This window comes from Dreissena polymorpha, chromosome 1, assembly GCF_020536995.1.
Source record: "Dreissena polymorpha isolate Duluth1 chromosome 1, UMN_Dpol_1.0, whole genome shotgun sequence".
NCBI lineage: Eukaryota > Metazoa > Mollusca > Bivalvia > Myida > Dreissenidae > Dreissena > Dreissena polymorpha.
Genome location: NC_068355.1, coordinates 80,879,865 through 80,902,236, shown reverse-complemented (window position 1 = coordinate 80,902,236; position 22,372 = coordinate 80,879,865). Strand labels below are relative to the sequence as shown.

Sequence of the window (22,372 nt, the reverse complement as noted above, 5' to 3'; positions counted from 1 at the left end):
ATGCAAAGAAGAGAAATAACACAAAGTGGATAATTATGTCTTTAATTACCGGTAACTTGCGCAAGTGCTTGAAAAAAAATTATTCTTATAATGGCATTAATAGCCAGATTAAATAGACAATATCACTTTAAAGTCCTGCATAAGCTACCAGACCTTTTTTAAAAGAGAGTATTACATTATGTTATAAAAAATAATTTTAAGAAAAATAAATCTCTAATTAATGCTCATAAGTGCATAGGCCAAATTGTAAAAAAAAATTCATACATTTACTTTTTATTAAATACTTCGGCCAAAGGACAAAGCACGTTTAATGTTTGTGTACAATGCGTGTGTACGTTGGGAAGAAGATTGGAAAACGTGACTACAAGAGGAACCTGTCGTTTTGCGTTTTTTTGTTTTTTTTTTTTTTCCAGTAAATCTGTGCGCGATAGTGCATCTACCTTCTGTTACTGGCTTTCTACGAATTTCCCGCTGTACCGCTTCTTCTTAACTGACTGCAATTTTAGGTCATTTCTATGTTTGCTGTAATCATGTTCTGTTCACATATTCTTCGTATTCTTCGTATTCGCTATCCGGTCCATATGCTAACGATCTTTTACTGCTAGGGAGGTTGCACGAGTCTTTACGTATGTAGAGCTGTTTTGTCCGTGGGCTTTACATATAGATCTGTGTAGATATGACCATCTCGCATCCGTATTGTTGTATCTAGGAAAACGATACTATGCGGACTATACCGAAGGTCGACTTGAATATTTTCATGTATGGAATTGGCATGTATGTAAAAGCCTCAAGTTCAGGCGCGGTACCTATCCATATTCCAAAACCGTCATCTATAAATCTCTTATAAAATGCCGTACTTTATAAGCTTTCATGAGTTCTTTGTCCCACTTCCGCATATAGCTACACGCAAAATTTGTTCCCAGTTTTGAGCCGATCGCCACTCCATCTGTCTGTACGTAGTTGTTTTTCATTGAGACTGAAATTGTTGTTTTCCAAAACTGTCATGATTACGTCAATCATATTATCAGTTGAAGTGACTAGTGGGTTGGAGCGCGCGTTTAAATGCTTCCCTGCAGCTTGTAACCCTTCTCTTTTGGTATGGATGGATACAGTTTCCTGACGTCAAAAACAAAATAGTAGACAATTGTCTTCCGGCAGTGGTTCTTTGACTTCTTTTAGTTTATGATAAAGTCTGTAGTGTCTCTAATGTAACTCGCGAGGACTCCACATTTTCAATAATTCATGCTCGGCCAATTCGGCTAATTTCTCTGTAGCTGTTTTTATCCCGCTCACTATTGTGAGTAAAGGTGCGTCTGCTTTATGTATCGTCGGATTTCCTTTGAGTTTACCCGCTTGTGGGTACCTTGGTATCAAATACTGCCTAGCGGTGAAGTCTATTAACGAGCGACTTCACATTCTTCATACTTTTGGTTCCTTGCAATCGCCTTCAGTAGATTTGTATGCCTCGTCTTCACTCATTTCGTGTTTCAGCGACTATGTAAACTTGTTTATCTAGTATAACTATGCCGATCCCTTGTCCGCCGGTCTGATGATAATTGAATCATTATGTAACAGTTCATGAAATGCTATGTTTTCATTCTTGTCTAGATTTAATTTGCCAGTCTTCTTCAAATTTGAGATGATATCATTCTTTACCAGTTCAACATAAAGGTCGAGGCTTGGGTCCCTCCCCGCATTCAGAGTAATAAAAAAATAAATATATATATATGTATGCGTGCGTATATGTGTGTATATGTATAAATGTGTATACGCATGTGTATGTATGTGTATATGTATGTGTGCATATGTATGTATATGTACATATGTGTTTATGTATGTATGTGTATATATGTATATGTGTATATATCTATGTATGTGTGTATGTATGTATATGTATGTGTGTATGTGTTTATATATATGTGTATGTATGTGTGTATATGCGAGTATATGTGTATAATATCTATATAATAATATATACACAGCGTACAATTCAATCAGCATGCAGCACTTCCGAATTTTGCACATAACGTCACGTTCACGTCGGGTAACCTTACATCATTTATTGTATTTACTTCTGTTATGATCAACAGAAGAAAACGCTATGTAAAGTTGTTTTAATAATCGTTTACTGAAGAGGCCTTTGGCCGAAATATTTAATAAAGAGTAAATGTATGAAGTTTTAATAATTTCCTCTCTCTGGAGATCCAATGCATAGTGTAAAAAAGTTTTCATAGACAGTTTTTTACAGTATATATTTTAAAATTATGCAGAATTGTTGGTTTTGGCAGGGTAGAGGTGCCCTACAAGATAAGACCAGATGTCTTTGTTCAAGCCCCTGTGCAAGTACTGTGCCACTGTTACCAAAGTGCGAGATATCGCCCCCACCCTCCGTACAGCTATGCAGGTTGCGCAGTCTGTCACGCCAGGTATGACACCTGCATAACAAGTCAGGCTTACCTAGTTGAGAAGAAAGACTTAAAAACTTCCCTGTCAGGTTTAATCTGGACATTTGTCACTTTTTGGCATGCTATTTGCACTTTGAACTTGTTTACTGATTAGATTGGCTAGACTAACGCAGGCAAAGATAATTTGGTTATCTGACTTTTGTAAATATCTAAATATGTTTACAAAATGAAAACTTAAGAATCTATTTAATGGTTTGAACAATTGAAAGTTAATGTTTACCAACCCCAGCTCATATTTGCTTTCCTCAATTTTTATTAATAGGCTTTGAGACTAGCTTGTATCTCATTTAACTCTTTCAGTGCTGGAAACCGAATTTTGAAGGGCCTTTGCAAACAGTTGGATCCAGATGAGACGCCACAGAACGTGGCGTCTCATCAGGATCCAAACTGTTTGCCTATTCTAATAGTATTCTTTGAAAAAAAATGAAGAAAATGCTAATTTTAGAAATTCAGCAGATGACATTTTAGCAGACGACAAATTTCCCAGCATGCAAAGGGTTAAGATGCACAAGCGTTACACCTGGGGAGCAAAAATGTATTTCAGGCCATGACAATAGCAAGATTGAAGACCTGACATCTTGAGAAAATCAGGATCTGTTGTTCTGCTTGAAAATATTTTTGCACAATTACTCAACGACCTTAAAAAAATGCAAGCCAAACAAGTTACTCTGGCTATTCAAATCAGACACATTTGTGTCATGTTTATTAGTAATTGAAGCTTACGTTTACTTTTTCCTGATTTCAGGCAAAAACTTGTTTTTGTCAAACGGAAAGTCATGAAAAATAATAAGATTATTGGGCATTTGATCCGTTGTGCAAAGTTGAACTATTCTTTTAGAACTTAAACTGAAAAAATCCTTTTTACGTCATATAGATCTAGTACATTTTCTTGCCTATGAAATTTTGTTTGGCCCTGTGGCTTTGCTAAGGATGTGGGGCTAAAAGGTTTATGCGCAATAATGAGGATTGAATTATGTTACAATTGCAGAATTTACACCATTGTGAAGAATTAATTAATTCCTATTTATTTTGGATTTTTGAATATTGATGAAAACAGAGAATTCAGAGGAAACAATTATTTACAATACTAACATGCTCATCTCAGTACATGTTTGTGTTTTAATCTCAATGAAGAACAAATATTTTTTTATTCCAATAAGTAACCAAAAGCACAGGATCAATGACTGCTTCCCTTTGAATTCTTTTGCAGGCCCTGGTTTGTTGAATTCCCTATTGACACCCTGTATCCATATGAGCTGGTTGCCAAGGAGGTAGGAGCCAAGAGCAAGGCAAAGGGGCTCATGCCAATGATTGTCAACTGGTGAGACATACGCCCCTTGATGCTTCATTGAATGTTATAGATTATTTTTGTTGTTCTTCATAAATAGGGAGGTTTTAGATAAAATTATGTATCTGATTTTAAAATGATTATCGTAGACATCAGTTTTACACTGAAATATAACTTGCCACACTTGATTTTAAATGTATTTATGTTGCCATTTGTCATCAGCAGGTATAGATGCAACTTGACTTCTTTACTAGTCCTTCTCATGCAAATCTTGTTCAATTTTCATGTATGCCTGTACTGTAAAATATTTGAAGAAAAAACACCAACTTTGATAATGAACTGACTCATTTTTTAAGTCCTGTGGGGAAGAGCTCAGAAATAGAAATATAGGCATTTCCTTTAATTATATATAATAGTATTCTTTAACATGCCTTTGTGTTGAGATTCTTGACTATACTACTACTGACATATGTGTTTAAAGTCAAAGCTTAAGAAACAAAGGATTGTTAACTCTTTTACTGGAATACTTGTTTATGGCTGTAATCTGGCTACGATTTGCTAGTAAAAAAGGAAACTTTGTTTTCTGATCTGTGAATGGTAAAAATTAGAAGGAAAAAAACTCTATTTGGCATGTATCAAATCAGTTATTAATAACATTTTATAAAAGCAGATGGTAACAGTATTGTCTCTCCTGATATTGTTTCTGGAGCATCATCAAAGATGACACTTTGTCTTTACTAAATAACCACGGTTTTTACTACTGAACCCTGCAGGTATCTACAGAACTACGTGGGACGACCTGTTTGCAGGAGCCTGGGAGGCAAGGGAACACCACTCCACTGGCTGTAACCATCCCGCATGCATCCAGCTCGCAGAGTAGGCATTGGATTTGTTGAATTTCTAAGAGTCTGGTAACCTTGTTGGGTAAATTGGCTTTGTAGTTTGAAAAAATGCTAGAGGTTGACATTAATCTGTGGAGTAACCGTTTCCAACTAAAAGCAAAGTGAAAATGGCTATGTGCAAACAGCATAAAACCAGAACAGACCTGAGTAGCTTGCTGTCTGGTAGGTTTTTATGCTGTTTGCTGCTCATCAGTATCTAGAGGTTGGAAATGAAGCCTTTAAAACTTGAATCTTGTAAGAAAGATCTTTAATTAAATGTAACTTTCTAAGGGACTCTTAATGCGTCAAAATACGTATCTAAGTGGTAAGGGTTCATTGATACCCAGAAGTTGTTAGACACTGTTTTTTAGGAGGTTTGCGGGAAAGCTTTTTTACTCTATAGCACAATTAACAAATATGTATGTACCAGTTTATTATCAGGGTTATAGATCTGGTTAGTTAACAGATAAATGGCAGGCGGTGGCATAAACCAATAACTTAAGTTTGCATTTACCAATTTTGAGTAAAATTTTGGTTTTAGAAATATTGCATGGAGACTTAGGTGGGGATTGATTTGGGCAGTTGGCTGAAGGTAAACTTGACCAATTAAAACTAAAAATAAAACAATTGTTTCTTCTCAATTACTTTCATCTGAATGGAGGTTTTACTCTTACATTGCTATGCAGGTAGCTAACATTCTTATCTTGCGTGGGATTGCATTCAGGGCAAGTCTAGTCAGGGTCTCTCTTACTCAAAGTACCAGTAGTAAAACAGCAAATACATGGTGTCTTGTCAGTTTTCATTTAGATATCTTAATGAAACTTTGGATTACATGTAGCAAGCTTGCTAGTGAACATATCTTTTGATTGTATTTAGGTCTAGGTGGGTCAAGGTCACTGTTTGCTAAAACTATACAAAAATGGAGTTTGGAATTAGGTTTTGGGCTGAATGAGGGTTTTGGAAAGCTGCAGATATTACATGCAGATCTGGCTAAACAATGCATTGGCCATGATCATTGTTACTTCATAATAAATTCTCTAGAAAAACTTGAGTTTGGTTCAAGTGGGTGTACTGACTTTTCTGAAGGTACCTTGCATACAAACCTTGTCCAGGATTGCACAGAAGTTAAAATAATGTAAGTCATAAGTAAACATTGAAATCCTTGTTGCATGCCACGTCATATTTCTTGATTTTTAGCTCACCTGAGCGGATAGCTCGGGATGAGCTATTGTGATCACTCTGCGTCCGGCGTCCGTCCGTCCGTCCGTCTGTCTGTCTGTAAACAATTTGTAAACATCTTCTACTAAACCATTGAGCCAATTTCAACTAAATTTCATGTGGAGCATCCCTAGGTCATGGGACAAAAGAATTGTTAAAAAAAATTTGATCACATAACCAAGATGGCTGCCATGACCATATATGGTAAAAACCTTAAAAAAATCTTCTTGTCAGAAACCGCTCATCAGGTTTTCAAAAAATTTCACAGGGATGACCTTTGAAGGCTCCCCTGAAAAAGTTGTTCAAAGAAATTTGATTCGTCAAAAAACATGGCTGCAGGAGCTCGTTGAACTTTGCATGTTTATTCGTTTTTGCCTATTTTGTGAAAACTTTCAAAAATCCTTCACATTTTTTGTCCGATCCTTTCCAAATTTGCACAGTGTCTTTATATCAATGAGGACACGAACCCTTTAAAAAATGAGCATTATTGGTCCATGAAGTACAGGAATTACCTCCCCGTGAATTGAGAAAATGGTGTTTATGCAATAAAGTCCAAATTTTTCACCCCATTCTTCCAAACTTGTAAGGATTAGCATGGTTAAAACAAGGGAAACAACTACGGTTTATGCATGTTCTTTTTATTACAGATTTGCCTCCCTTTAATTCATTCAAAATCTCATTTTACAGCAGAGATTCCAAATCTGACCTGTAAATGAGCCCCATATTTACTGCCAGTGCTAGGTTACCTTTTCCCATTTGATCATTCTTAAGTATTGGTGTTGTAATGCTGCTACTGCTCTTCTACTGCTACTGCTACTGCTACTACTACTACTACTACTACTTCTACTACTCTACTACTACTACTACTACTACTTCTACTACTACTACCACTACTACTACTACTACTACTACTACTACACTACTACTACTACTACTACTACCAACACCACCACCACCACCACCACCACCACCACCACGTCTACTATTACTACTCCACCACCACCACCACCACCACCACCACCACCACCAACCACCACCACCACCACCCCACCCCACCACCACCACCACCACCACCACGTCTACTAGTACTACTACTACTTCTACTACTACTGCCACTAGACTACTACTTTTACCACTACTACTACTACAGACTACTACTACTACTACCACTACTACTACTACTACTACTACTACTACTTCGACGACGACTGAGACGACGGACGAGTCCGACTGCGACGACTAATACTAATCCTACTTCTACTATACTGACTACTACTACTACTACTATCTACTACTACTACTACACTACAATGTACTATTACTACTACTACTACTACTATAATAATACTACCTACTACTACTACTACTACTACACCACCACCACCACCACCACCACCACCACCACCACCACCACCACCACCACCACCACCACCATTCACAGTGACAAAAAACGTATTCACACAATGGCTGCTACTACAACTTATAGCCCATATAGGGGGGCATGCATGTTTACAAACAGCCCTTGTTTCTATGGGATTTTAACCACAACTGTTCATGTTATCTCCGACACATATTTTAGGTCACCTGTCATGAAGTGACACGGTGAGCTTATGTGATCGTGTGATGTCCGGCGTCCGTTGTGCGTGCCTGCGTGTGTCGTGCGTCCGTCCGTCAACAATTGTTTGTGTAGACAGTAAAGGTCACAGTTTGCATCCAATCTTGATGAAATTTGGTCAAAATGTTTATCTTGATGAAATCCGGTTTGGAATTGTATTTGGGTCATCTGGGGTCAAAAACAAGGTCACTAGGTCAAATAATAGAACAACCTTCTGTAGACATATAGGTCACAGTTTTCATCCAATCTTTATGAAATTTGGTCAGAATGTTTATCTTGATGAAATCTTGGTTGGGATTTTATTTGGGTCATCTGGGGTCAAAAACTAGGTCACTAGGTGAAATAATAGAAAAACCTTGTGTAGACATTAGAGATCACAGTTTTCATCCAACCTTATGAAATTTGGTCAGAATTCTTGATGAAATCTGGGTGGGATTGTATTTGGGTCATCTGGGGTAAAAATCTAGGTCAAATAAATAGAAAAACCTTGTGTTGACAATAGAGGTCACAGTTTTCATCCAATATTTATGAACTGTGGTCAGAATGTTTATCTTGATGAAATCTGGATTGGGATTGTATTTGTGTCATCTAGAGTCAGGAACTAGGTCACTAGGTCAAATCATTAGAATAAACATTGTGTAGACAATAGAGGTCATAGTTTTCATCTGATCTTAATGAGTCAGGTGAGCGATTCAGGGCCATCATGGCCCTCTTGTTCTTTGAACTCTTATCTCTTGTAAGTGCTTGTAAGTGCTTTTAAAAATGTAAATAGAAGAAACATTGATAAAAAAGATGCGTTGGTTTCAATTGTGTTTATTGTTTGTGTTTTCAGTCCAGAAATGTATTGAAATTGTGTCTCGAGCGAAGAAGCCTGTGATATTGCTGGGGTCTCAGTCCACCTTGCCTCCGACACCCATAGATAAACTGAGAGAAGCTCTGGAAGTAAGTGATTGGTTCAGTAAGCCTTGAAAACTAAAAACTGGACCATGTTTTGTGTACACATTTCAATATCATTTTTAGCTTGGCTGTTTTCAGAGAAAACCCAAGGTATTGTCATAGCCAGCTCGTTGTGTCTTCCGCCGTCTGTGTCGTGCTAAAACCTTGACATTTTACAACTTCGAAACTTCATATGTAGATGCACTTTGATGAGTTCTACACGCCAAATCCATTTTGGGGGTCACTAGGTCAAAAGTCAAGGTCACTGGACCTCTAAAAAAAAAAAAAAAATCTGACAAGCTTTCATTTATTCAAAACTGCAACCGCAGCTGAGCATTGGCACCCGTTATGAGGTGCTCTTGTTCTAGTCTTTACAATTGTTTTCTCCAATGCCCTTGAACCTAGCAATTTTTATGGTGAAAGCATACAAGTCTTAAACGTTTGTGCAATAAATTAAATGCACATTTTTTCACACAATTTAATAAAAACTTATTCTAGCAATATGTTATTACCACAAAGTGAAGATGTGCCTGACACAGTTTGCATGTACAGTGAGACGTCATTTTCTGAGTTTTCTGCCCTTTATGCCCGTTATGCGGTGCTCTTGTTTCTACTTCTGGTTATCATATTATCATAATTCTGTAATTTAATTGTAAAGTAATAGTATGGCCTTCAAACATGCCAAACCTTCAAGGTTTGCCTACTGTTTTAATGACAAAATACAATTTGCATTCAAATCATGATAGACAAACTCTATATTAGCATCTGCTTTCTTCACAGGCCATGGGTATCCCATGTTTCCTGGGAGGTATGTCACGGGGCTTATTGGGACAGAACAGCGACATACAGATACGTCAGAGGAGGGGAGATGCATTGAAGGAGGCTGATGTAGTTTGTGCTGGCAGGTAGAAGAAAATGAACTGGAGAATTTTAGATTTTTTTGGTGCTGCTTCCAGTGAAAAGGAGTGTTGGTTGTGTTTCTAAATATAGAAGCAAAGAACACAATAGAATTCCTTTACCTTAAGCATGAATTACTCGAAACCTGCAATAGCTCAAAGAAAGCTCTTAGTACTGCTTCAATTATACATTGATAAGAAATTATTCCCTTAAACTCGAGCAGTTCCTAATACTTTGCAATAATATTAGCTCAGCTGTTTTTGGAGAAAACTCGAGATATTGTCATAGCCAGCTAGTCTTCTGGCATCTGCCGTCCGGCATCTTCCGTCTTCCTTATGCGTCCATTGGCTCCATAATCAAAGTGCTTCCACCTACAACTTTGAAACTTCATATGTAGCTGCACCTTGATGAGTTCTACACGCTAAACAATGAGTTTTTGGGTCACTAGGTCAAAGGTCAAGGTCACTGGGGCCTCTTATATAAAACTTCTGACAGCTTTCATTTATTCAAACTGTACCCGCAGCCGAGCGTTGGCACCCGCTATGCGGTGCTCTTGTTTATTATAAGATTTATTAGAGGAGGTTACTCTCACCTCTGAGTAATGACCGTCTGACTGGGGAAAATTATTGACATCTTGTGATGGCTGCAAATCGATTTAGGGGCAGTGCTCTCAATGTGTATCATTGGCTGAATTAAATTTGTGTAAAATTGAAAAACTCTTACATTTTATAAAAAAATTATCTTAAAGATTCGTATACTCATCGTATACACAATAAAAACCCCACCATGCCACAACTAATGATGACTTTGAGAGTTTAACATGTAAGGGAATATTTCCCGCTTTTGGGATAACGACACTTAGATAACTTGAGACTTTTGATAAATTGAGCATATTTGTCATCTGGGGGCAACCACCAATTAAAAAATGTTTTAGTAAAGGTGAATTGAACAGAGAGTTTATTTGATAAGGCTTAGAAACGAAAGTGCATTTATGTATTGGTCTTTGTCTGATCACCACTTTACTTCGTGGCTGTTGTTGGGAGGATAGTATTAATTCATGCATACTGTAATAACTCTTAGTAAGTTTTTATGCCCCTGGATCGAATGTTCGGGGTATATTGTTTTTGGCCTGTCTGTCTGTCTATCATTCTGTCACTCTGTCATTCTGTCCCAAAAACTTTAACCTTGGTTAAAGTTTTGCGATTACTTTTGCATATTGAAAATAGCAACTTGATATTGGAATGCAAGTGTATCTCATGGAGCTGCGGACTTTGAGAGGTGAAAGGTCAAGGTCATCCTTCAAGGTCAAAGGTCAAATATATGGCTTCAAGCAGCGCAATAGGGGGCATTGTGTTTTTGACAAACACATCTCTTGTTGGACACTTAAATTAATGATTTTTGCGTGTTCAAACATTTACATGCACAAAATATTAAAATATACAGGTGTCAAAATATTAAGATAAAAAACAACAACAGGTTTAAGCCTGTCTAAAATATTGTATTGACGATGCGATGTGTATAGAGTCTATGTTTTGACAAATGATAGCAAACATTTGTAAATTACCATGCTGTATTGTTTGAAGGCATTAGTCTGCCAGGTTTTATGACCTTAATCCATATGTGAAAACGCATTATCAAAGGACAGAACTCTGGTAAAATAGCATTGTAAAATAAACTGTCTGAAAATGTAGAGTTATTTATCATGGACGAAAACCCGCATGTCCAAAAATGTAGAGTCATAAACAATAATGATTTAACTTGAAACAGGGGGTCTGAAAATTTTGATTGTCCCAGATCTTAGAGAAATTACTGTATACTTTATGTAAATCAGGTGAGTGGTTATTTTAAACCTTTGTGTTTGAATGAAAATAAAATCATTAGGCGCAATATTTGATTGGCTTCATTATCACAGAAACATCAAAAGACAAATGCAATGCGATGTTTTATTACTATAGTGTTATTTTTTTTATTATGTTTTCTGTTGCCAGGGGCAGTGTGTGACTTCCGTTTGGGCTATGGTCGTACACTTAGCAGGAAATCCAAAATCATTGCTGTCAATCGGAACAAGGAGCAACTTCTAAAGGTGTTTATTGGTATTTCACTTATGTAGGAACATTCATTAATGTTACCTGTTTTTTTTTAAGAAAACCAAATGTCTAATAACTAAATACAGAGGTTTCTAATGCAAGGTCAAATGCTTACCATATATTATTTAGTTCAAGGATGATGATATTAAAAGTTATACTTTATCATAAAATAAAAAACAACAACAAAGATTTTGACAAAACAAGTGAATATATCATAAAAAGTGTGTACTGACATAGCAATAGTAATGCAGGTGCACTGAAGAACCATATCTTCATGTGATTGGTCAGTCAATAAATATGTATCAACTCAAAATATTCCTTAAATTACATGTGTCACATAAGAACTTTTATAAAGTGTGTATTACACGGAAAACAAATTCAAATGAAAAGCAATGTTATACTTTTTTGTGCCCCTGGTAGGGAGGCATATAGCAGTTGAACTGTCAGTCTCTCTGTCTGTCAGTCTGTGCGTCCGTGCGAAAACTTTAAAATTTGCCATAAACTTTTGCAATATTGAAGATAGCAGCTTGATATTGGCATGCATGTGAATCACATGGAGCTGCACATTTTGAGTGGTGAAAGGTCAAGGTCATCCTGCAAGGTCAAAGTTTAAAAAAGAAATCCAAGGGAAGTATCAAGCTTTAAAGGGAGATAATTATCCCCGCCGATTTTTTTTTCGGAGATATAGTTTATGGGTCCCGTCCGTCTGTCCGTCCATCTGTCTGTCCGTCAGAAACTTTGTCCGGAGCTTAACTTCAAATCTATTCAAAAGATTTACTTTAAACTTAGAATATAAACAGATGGCAACTAGGAGAAGTGTAGTGATCAAGAACCATAACTCTATCTACCTTAGTTTTTTAATTATCTTCCCTTTTATATAACTTTGAAGTAAATTTTTGTCAGGAGCATAACTCTAAATCTACATAAGGGATTTACTTGAAACTTGAAACATAAACAGATGGCAAGTAGGAGAAGTGCAGTGACCAAGAACCATAGCTCTATCTACCTTAGTTTTTGAATGATCTCCCCTTTTACATAATTTTAAAGTAAATTTTTGTCCGGAGAATAACTCTAAATCTACTGAAGGGATTTACTTGAAACTTAAAATATAAACAGATTTGCAAGTATAGTAGAAAGTGCAGTGACTAAGAACATAACTCTATCTACCTTAGTTTTTGAGTTATCTCCCCTTTTATATAATTTCAAAGTAAATTTTTGTCCGGAGCATAACTCAAAATCTACTAAAGGGATTTACTTTAAACTTGAAATATAAACAGATGACAAGTAGGAGAAGTGCAGTGACTAAGAACCATAACTCTATCTACCTTAGTGTTTGAATTATCTCCCTTTATTTAATTATGCTCTCCCCCCTTCGAAGAAGAGGGGGTATATTGTTTTGCACATGTCGGTCGGTCTGTCGGTCGGCGGTCCGTCCACCAGATGGTTTCCGGATGATAACTCAAGAGCGCTTAGGCCTAGGATCATGAAACTTCATAGGTACATTGATCATGACTGGCAGATGACCCCTATTGATTTTCAGGTCACTAGGTCAAAGGTCAAGGTCACAGTGACTCGAAATAGTAAAATGGTTTCCGGATGATAACTCAAGAATGCTTAGGCCTAGGATCATGAAACTTCATAGGTACATTGATCATGACTGGCAGATGACCCCTATTGATTTTCAGGGTCACTAGGTCAAAGGTCAAGGTCACAGTGACTCGAAATAGTAAAATGGTTTCTGGATGATAACTCAAGAATGTTTACGCCTAGGATCATGAAACTTCATAAGAACATTGATCATGACTGGCAGATGATCCATATTGATTTTCAGGTCACTAGGTCAAAGGTCAAGGTCACAGTGACTTGAAACAATAAAATGGTTTCCTGATGATAACTCAAGAATAATTAGGCATAGGATTATGAAATTTCATAGGTACATTGATCATGACTCGCAGATGACCCCTATTGATTTTCAGGTCACTAGGTCAAAGGTCAAGGTCACAGTGACAAAGAACCTATTCACACAATGGCTGCCACTACAACTGACAGCCCATATGAGGGGCATGCATGTTTTACAAACAGCCCTTGTTTCAAAGTAATTGTTTGTCCGGAGCATAACTCTATATCTACTGAAGGGATTTTCTTGAAACTTGAAATATCAACAGATGACAAGTAGGAGAAGTGCAGTGACTAAGAACCATAACTCTATCTACCTTAGTGTTTGAATTATCTCCCTTTATTTAATTTCAAAGTAATTTTTGTCCGGAGCATAACTCTAAATCTACTGAAGGGATTTACTTGAAACTTTAAATATAAACAGATGGCATGTAGGAGAAGTGCAGTGACTTAGAACCATAACACTATCAACCTTAGTTTTTAATTATCTCCCTTTTTTAATTACAAAGTAAATTTTTGTCCGGAGCATAACTCTAAAGCTATTGAAGGGATTTACTTGAAACTAGAAATATAAACAGATGGCAATTAGGAGAATTGCAGTGAACATGAACCATAACTCTTTCAGCCATAGTTTTTGAATTATCTCCCTTATTTGTTGTGTTACAAATATTATTCTACTTTCTAAAACAAATGTCATACAAGCAAACACATTTCGGAGGGGATTTGGCACTACTGTGACAAGCTCTTGTTTCTATTTTATATCATTTGGCAGGTACAGATCATTTCCACAGGGTGTAGTATTTTTTAATGGGATATAATAAATTATATTTTTCATTTCAAAGTGGCGCAGTAGGGGGCATTGTGTATCTGACAAACACATATCTTGTTATATTGATGTTTTGGGCTGAGAAATGTAAAGTAGTCCCTGATAAATTGCATCATTCCAAAAATACACTAGAAATGGCGCGGCAGAGGCTGACGCGTATCCCCACGCCGCATGTTTGACCCAGGGGCACCCAGGGTTGGTAATGGGGCCATGCATAGTTGAGATTGACCGTATTGTCATAAGAGAAATTCAGTATCGATTAGAAGTAAATTGGTGTAGAAATGAAGAAATTATAGTAACAGGCAATTTTGGGTGGGTGTGGCCTATGTTGGCGGGGCGCCCCAGGGTTGGTAATGGGGCCATGCATAGTTGAGATTGACTGTATTGTAATAAGAGAGGTTCAGTATCAATTTGAAGTGAATCAGTGTAGAAATAAGGAAATTATAGTAAAAGGCAATTTGGGTGGGCGTGGCCTATGTGGGCGGGGCGCCCCAGGGTTGGAAATGGGGCCATGCATAGTTGAGATTAACCGTATTGTCATAAGAGAGGTTCAGTATCAATTTGAAGTGAATCAGTGTAGAAATGAAGAAATTATAGTAAAAGGCAATTTTGGGTGGGCGTGGCCTATGTGGGCGGGGCGCCTCAGGGTTGGTAATGGGGCCATGCATAGCTGAGATTGACCGTTTTGTCATAAGAGAGGTTCAGTATCAATTTGAAGTGAATCGGTGTAGAAATGAAGAAATTATAGTAAAAGGCAATTTTGGGTGGACGGGGCGCCCCAGGGTTGGTAATGGGGCCATGCATAGTTGAGATTGACCATATTGTCATAAGAGAGGTTCAGTATCAATTTGAAGACAATCGTGTAGAAGTGAAGAAATTATAGTAAAATAACCTTAAAAAATGAGTAAAAATCTCTGACCAGCCCCACCCCAACCCCCATAACTTTTGACCCAGGGTTCAGATCAAAATTCCAAACAGTGCAGGGTCGCTCATATGCTCATAGCTACCATGTGTGTAAGTTTCAAGGTTCTAGTGCTAATAGTGTAGGAGGAGATAGTGGCCAGGAGGGACCGACAGATGGACGGACGGCAGAGATAACCACAATATCTCCACGCTTTTCAAAAAGTGTGCGGATAATCAAAAAAAGGTCTAGTACAAAATGAAAACATAGTATATTCTTAAATGTTGAAGCCACTTGGAAATATTTGTAGCCAACTGATTTTTTTTGCTACTGTCAGTGCTACAACAGCCTGTTGTCTTCTTACAGAATTCAGACATGTTTTGGAAGCCGACAGTAGCAATCCAGGGCGATGTAGGAGAGTTCATTATGGGACTGGCTGCAGGTCTGAAGGGCTATAAGTGTGACCCTGAATGGCTGAACTCCCTAAGGGGCAGGGACCAGGAAAAGGAGGATGCTAACAGGTCAGGGGTGTAGGCTGGCAAAACTGGACAGTAAAACAATGTTCAGATATTGACAGTGGGAACTGTTATCAGTAATATATGATGCTAGAATGTGGTTGTGGAAATTGTGTTCATGCTTTAATAGTCTTGATGTTGTGTTAATACATATTATTTAGGTATTTCAGCTATATTCTGTTCTTTCTTTTTCATTTTTGTCACTTGCTTATTGTTTAAAGTTATAACAGGCCTTGATTGGAAGAAACACACACAAAAAACTTTTCACTAACATTGATGTACACCTTACGTGTTTGTATGTCTCTATATTTCAGGCAAAAGTGTAGTGAGGTCACAGACCAGCACCTCAACCCTGTGAAAGTTCTGCATGTTGCAGAGGAAGTGATGTCAGATAACACCATCATGGTGGCAGATGGTGGGGACTTCGTTGGGACCGCTTCTTACATACTCAAGTATGATAGTAATCATTTTCTTATGTTGGACTGTCATAAACAAAGCTCCAAATGAGAATCTTAACTTCTGTTGTGCATAATTTTAAATTATGAATGAAACCATGCAGGCCTTTTCCGCCCTATGACACAGGTCCAAATTTTGGCCCCATTCCCAATGCAAATCTGGTTATTTTTTTCCCAATTGAAAAAAAAATTTCCCAATGCCAAAACCTTTAAATATATAAGTTAACCTGATCCAGTGTAGAAAATAGAAAATATTGCATACTTAAATTATCTGTTGCCTTGAATTTGTTTTAAAAACAGTAAATATGTTAAATTTATTATTTAAGACTTTCAAATTCCTTATTTTCCTCAAAATCCGGCATTTCGCGCAATTTTTTTTTCCTCAAAAAAGGCCAAGCCCTTTCCCCAAAATCAGATAAAAAAACCTGCACTTATCACACATGTTATTAATATTTTGTAAAATTTTAATAATATGTTATCGAAATAGTCGTTATTAACCAGTTCACGGCTTCTTTGAAATATAAGAAATTCTATTTACATGCGATTATTTTTCCCAATTGAGCCAGTTTGCGATTATTTTTTTTACCCAAAATGGGGTTTTCACGACGCGAAATTCCCAAAATTCCAGTGTGGCATTTTTCCAGAATGGAGCGGAAAAGGCCTGCCATGAAGTGTTGTGGATTAATAACTCCACATCAAATGATCATTCATTGCTTATTAGTCCGTAAGCAACAAAAGGTTATTACTTCTTTATTGAATTCACATGCTCTTATAAATATAATCAACGTTGTTGCTATTATAGTGTTTGAGCAGTAATCAGTTGTCTACCCAGCTACCGGTATTCAGGGTCAAACTAATAGTTTTCTGTTCCAGCAAATGCTTTTTATGCCCCCGGTAGGGTGGCATATAGCAGTTGAACTGTCCGTCAGCATGTCAGTGTGTCAGTTTGTCAGTCAGTATGTCCGTCCGTACGAAAAAAACTTTAACATTGGCCATAACTTTTTCACTATTGAAGATAGCAACTTGATATTTTGCATGCATGTGTATCTCATGGAGCTGAACATTTTGAGTGGTGAAAGGTGAAGGTCAAGGTCATCCTTCAAGGTCAAAAGTCAAATATATGGCTTCTGTCCGTCCGAATCTTTAACATTGGCCATAACTTTTTCAATATTGAAGATAGCAACTTGATATTTGGCATGCATGTGTATCTTATGAAGCTGCACATTTTGAGTGGTGGAAGTTCAAGGTCAAGGTCATCCTTCAAGGTCAAAGCTAAAAAAAAAAAAAATTCAAAGTGGCATTCTCATGAAGCTGCACATTTTGAGTGGTGGAAGTTCAAGGTCAAGGTCATCCTTCAAGGTCAAAGGTAAAAAAAATACAAAATTTAAGAGGCGTTCTCATGAAGCTGCTCATTTTGAGTGGTGGAAGTTCAAGGTCAAGGTCATCCTTCAAGGTCAAGGTCATCCTTAAAGGTCAAAGGTAAAAAATATTAAAATTTTCAAAGCAGCGTTCTCATAAAGCTGCACATTTTGAGTGGTGGAAGTAAGTTCAAGGTCAAGGTCATCCTTCAAGGTCAAAGGTCGAAAAAAAAATCAAAGCAGCACAATAGGGGGCATTGTGTTTCTGACGAACACATCACTTGTTATAGTATTAAAATAGTAAAAACAAACCATTTATTATTAAGCTAAATTATAAAAAAAAATTTTTTTCATTAATATCAAGATTAAAAACGATTTGTTTCTTTAATAATTTGCCCATGTATTACTTGGCAGATGCCATGCGAAACAATCATATACATACATGTATTTAAATTAACCTGCATGTATTTATTTATGATTTTATGCAACATTTTTTGTTATTAGTGACATAAAATACAAAAATGTGCATATGTTGTTTTAGACCTCGTGGTCCACTGAGATGGTTGGACCCAGGGGCATTTGGTACTCTGGGGGTGGGGGGAGGATTTGCCCTGGGGGCCAAACTGGTCCGCCCAGACTGTGATGTGTGGATAATCTATGGAGATGGGTCCCTTGGCTACAGTGTGGCAGAGTTTGATACCTTCACTAGACACAAGGTATGGAGATGGGTCCCTTGGCTACAGTGTGGCAGAGTTTGATACCTTCACTAGACACAAGGTGAAAGAACTTTCTGGGTTTAACCCAGAATCACAGTTGAATCTTGTCAATATCTATTGGTGGAATTATTACTGTTTGTTCAATATTACAAGTTCATCATGCAAGTAAGCTCTGTTCTGTGGCAAACAATAGGTAAGCTTTGATAACATTACCTTATGTTCATTTAAGTTTATGAAATGGATGATTTGAATATGTATAAGCGTCAATCTTTTTTCTTAAGATACTTGTTCACATTTTATTGTTACTGTGTAGCATGTCATTCAATGTTTTACTTTACAGACCTAAGTCTATTTTTTAGTGTTGTTACAATAACTAAAAATTCACTTATTGAAAAAAATAACAGAAAAAAAGTGTTTCCCTAATGACTTGTTTTGGAATCTCAACGCCATAATCCCTTGACCATTCCTATATGTATAAATGCAATATCATTTATTGTGAGTACTTCATTTCAAGCGATTATAGCATTATCAGCAATTTTCTGAAACCAACAGAACTCTTCAAATTATTGCATATAAAGTGCAGCAAGAGATACATGCTTGATGCCAGCTCTGATGAAGGCAGAAATTACTACATGCACTTTAATTGAGTCGCGTTCTGAGAAAACTAGGCATAATGCATGTGCGTAAAGTGTTGTCCCAGATTAGCCTGTGCAATCCGCACAGGCTAATCAGGGACGACACTTTCGGCCTAAATTGGATTTTTGCTAAGAAGAGACTCCATTTCAACTAAAAATGTCATAAAAGCGGAAAGTGTCGTCTCATATTAGCCTGTGCGTATTGCACAGGCTAATCTGGGACGACACTTTACGCACATGCATTATGCCTAGTTTGAGCCACGCTCTGGAAAACGGGACTAATGTGTGTGCATGAGATATTGCCACTGATCAGCTTGTACAGTCTGCACATGACTGTACACAGCTGTGGCCTGTCTGTACTGCACAAGTTAATTGGGGATGGCGAAAAGTTAATTGGACATTTCCATTGAGCCTGGTAGACAAGCTGATTTCATTATGACATTGTTTGGTTTTGGGGTTGGTTAAACTCTATCATAGTATTTATCTGACATCATTCAAGTATAACGCTTTGTCATTGCCTTAGGTTACCTTAGGTGGTTTACCACTGCAGGTCTTTGGAACCTCTGTAGTGGCCTCTTCTTTGTCCTCACATTTATTAGTCTCAGTGTTTTGCTTCCGGTTATTATTGGTCATCAGGTTTTCCATTTAATATTGTAGTTCTTGCCTAAGTCAAGACATAAGTATGCTTCATTTCAGACACCTGTGATAGCGTTGGTGGGTAACGATGCAGGATGGACCCAGATTTCCAGAGAGCAGGTGCCCATGTTTGGCAGCAACGTTGCCTGCCAGCTAGCGGTAAGCTTCATATCTGCAAATATCATTGTATACATGTAATTTTGTACGATATTGAAGAGAATTTTTTATGCCCCCCATTCGAAGAATAGGGGTTTATTGTTTTGCTGGATGTCGGTCTGTTGGTCTGTCAGTCTGTAAGTTAACCAGTTCTTTTCCGATCAATAACTTGTCAAGAAACTGACCTATTTGCTTGAAACTTCACATGTGGATTGGCCTTGGACAGTAGATGACCATATTTAAATTGGGGTCACTAGATCAAAGGTCACTTTCACAATGAGTGCACATATCGTTTCCAATCAATAACTCTTCAACGAATTGATCGATACTTCTCATGTACATTGGCCTTGGACAGTAGAATACCCCTATTGAAATTTGGGTCACTAGGTCAAAAGTCAAGGTCACTTTCACAATAACTTTGAAAGGCGTTTCTTTTGAATAGCTCTTCATCAAATTTACCAATTGGCTTGATACTTCTTGTGTGCATTTTCCTTGGACACTAGATGACTCCTATTGAAATTTTTGGTCAGTAGGTCAAAAGTCATGGTCACGGGCACAATAAGAGGGAAAATCGTTTCTGATCAATAATGTGTCAACGTATTAACTGATTGGCTTGATACTTCCCATGTGCATCGGCATTGGGTAGCAGATGACCTCTATTGAAATTGGGGTCATTTGGTCAAAGGTCAAGGTCACTGTCACAATAAGAGTGAAAATTGTTTCTTATCAACTCATCAATGACTTGACTGATTGGCTCGATTCTTCACATGTGTATTGACCTTGGACAGTAAATGACCCTTTTAGAAATTGGGGTAACTAGGTCAAAGTTCAATTTCACTGTCAAAATAAGTGTGAAAATCATTTCCAATCAACAACCTCATAAAGGAATGTCACACTAAAAATCCTGTGTCAAAGCCCTGTTTGGGGAGGGTGGGGGGGTCATTTGTCTCCAACTGCGGAGCTCTTGTTGTAATTTTAATGTTAAACTATTTTAAATTTGCCTTGAGCCACAAACATATAGCAATTAACTTTCCCACATTGTTATTGTAGTACACAGAGTACGAGACAGTTGCCATTGGCTATGGAGGCAAAGGTTTGTGCCTGGATAGGAAAAATGAGGACAAGATGGCAGACGTTCTGAGGGAGGCACTGCGGCAGAGCAGGAGTGGTCACAGTGTCCTCGTGAACGCCTTGATCGGGAAAACCAACTTCCGGGAGGGCAGTCTATCAGTTTGAGAGGCAATGTGTGGACATATTTCTGTGCTGATCAAAGGCTTATCTGTCAGCATGTGTCTGTTATATATGACCTGTGCTTGTGTATGCAAAGCATTTTGAGTTGTTGTTTTGTTGGGTTTTTTTGTTATCTAGAATTTCATTTTTTTCACAATTGCATTTGAAAATACATTAAGCACAATTCTGAGTAAAATTTTGTTACATATAAGTACTTAAGTGTTATTTAGACTTAAGTGTTATTTAGGAAAAGTTAAACCACATAATTTTCATTTAGTTTATAATATATTGAACCTTTACAACTTAATTGAAAAACATATGTATGAGCGGCTATTTGATGCTTTGCAAAAACTGCTCCTGTTGTCATATGGTTCTACATAACAGTGAATGTTACAGTAAATGAGAATGATGATCATGGTTTGATGATTGCTTTTGCAATAGCTGAGATGTTAAATGTTCCTTTTTAGTTTAGATTTTGTAATGGTGACCAAAAATAGTTGTATTCATAACATGTTTGTATTTATACATTTTATTTAATCATTAAGTGTACATGTTTATTGATCCACAAATGAAATAATAAACCTGGAAATCCATGATGTGGCCCTACGTAATTGGTGATGCATGTCATCAGATACACGGAATAGGTTCATGCAAGAAATATGTTGTATGTGAAATCCTTAACCCATTTATGCCTAGTGAACTCTCCCATCCTTCTAAATTGGATCAATTTATTTCCAAAATTAGGGGTGTATAGTATATTTATTTTTATATTTAGAATATTTCTTACAGAAATTCCTTTAAGCAAACAGCGCAGACCCTGATGAGATGCCGCATCATGCAGCGTCTCATCTGGGTCTACACTGTTTGCCAAGGCCTTTTTTCTAGACGCTAGGCATAAATGGGTTTAGGGCAGTTTTGATAGTAAAGCATTTAAATTAACAACCATTTTGCTGGTGAATATTTCTAGGTTACGAATAACAAATGTGCAAAGCTTTCTTGTAGTGAGTGGTCTGTCATGTATTATGTCGGTTTAAGTTAACAAAGCTTGCTTCTTGGATGGCTGTAGCGAGATTTATAATTCACGCTGACATTTACATTTCTTTATCTACATGTATATTTTTTGATGGTATAGTTTTACTGCACTTTAAGTTCATGCACATGTCTTCATTATAAAGATTTTAAAACTGTATTGAATATATGAAAAACGAATGACAACAAAATGCCAAAACTTAAAGATATGTACATGCAACCAAAGATAAATGGATCATTAGAAATTCTTCTTTCAAAATGTGTTATCGAGTTTTCAACATTCATTGTATATTGGGTTATCATACAGATAGTTCTTGTTATTGATAACCATGCAGAAGATTTTAGAATTTTTATTTGAGAGGAACAATGTTTAAGTTCAACAATTATTTGTTAACACGCATTTATGGTATCACAAATCTCGTTGGTAAGAATCATAGTTTAACTTTTACTACAGAGAGAATACAAGTATAACAGAAATTGAAATAACGGATATGGCACTGGTATCTTTGTTAATAAAAAAATAAATAGTGCTGTACCATTTAAGACCTCATTTACATCTTTATGATCAATCAGAGAATGCCCTCAAAAGAATTTACAGAGACCGCTACGAATATAGACCTTAATGTTAAAAC

General features: G+C 37.0%; 1 protein-coding gene across 1 annotated transcript; it reads left to right on the top strand.

Moving 5' to 3' along the window:
* The first annotated feature begins 1,523 nt into the window (after positions 1-1,523).
* On the top strand, positions 1,524-21,304 carry LOC127832834 (2-hydroxyacyl-CoA lyase 2-like). Its single transcript, XM_052358353.1, is given in 16 exon segments — positions 1,524-1,544; positions 2,289-2,307; positions 2,310-2,426; positions 3,675-3,786; positions 4,527-4,545; positions 4,547-4,582; positions 4,584-4,629; positions 8,300-8,409; positions 9,184-9,294; positions 10,592-10,604; positions 11,289-11,383; positions 15,377-15,531; positions 15,840-15,977; positions 17,880-18,054; positions 19,386-19,484; positions 20,532-21,304. Coding segments are annotated over 16 exon segments (1,452 nt in total). The 3' UTR covers positions 20,718-21,304.
* The last annotated feature ends 1,068 nt before the right edge of the window (positions 21,305-22,372 follow it).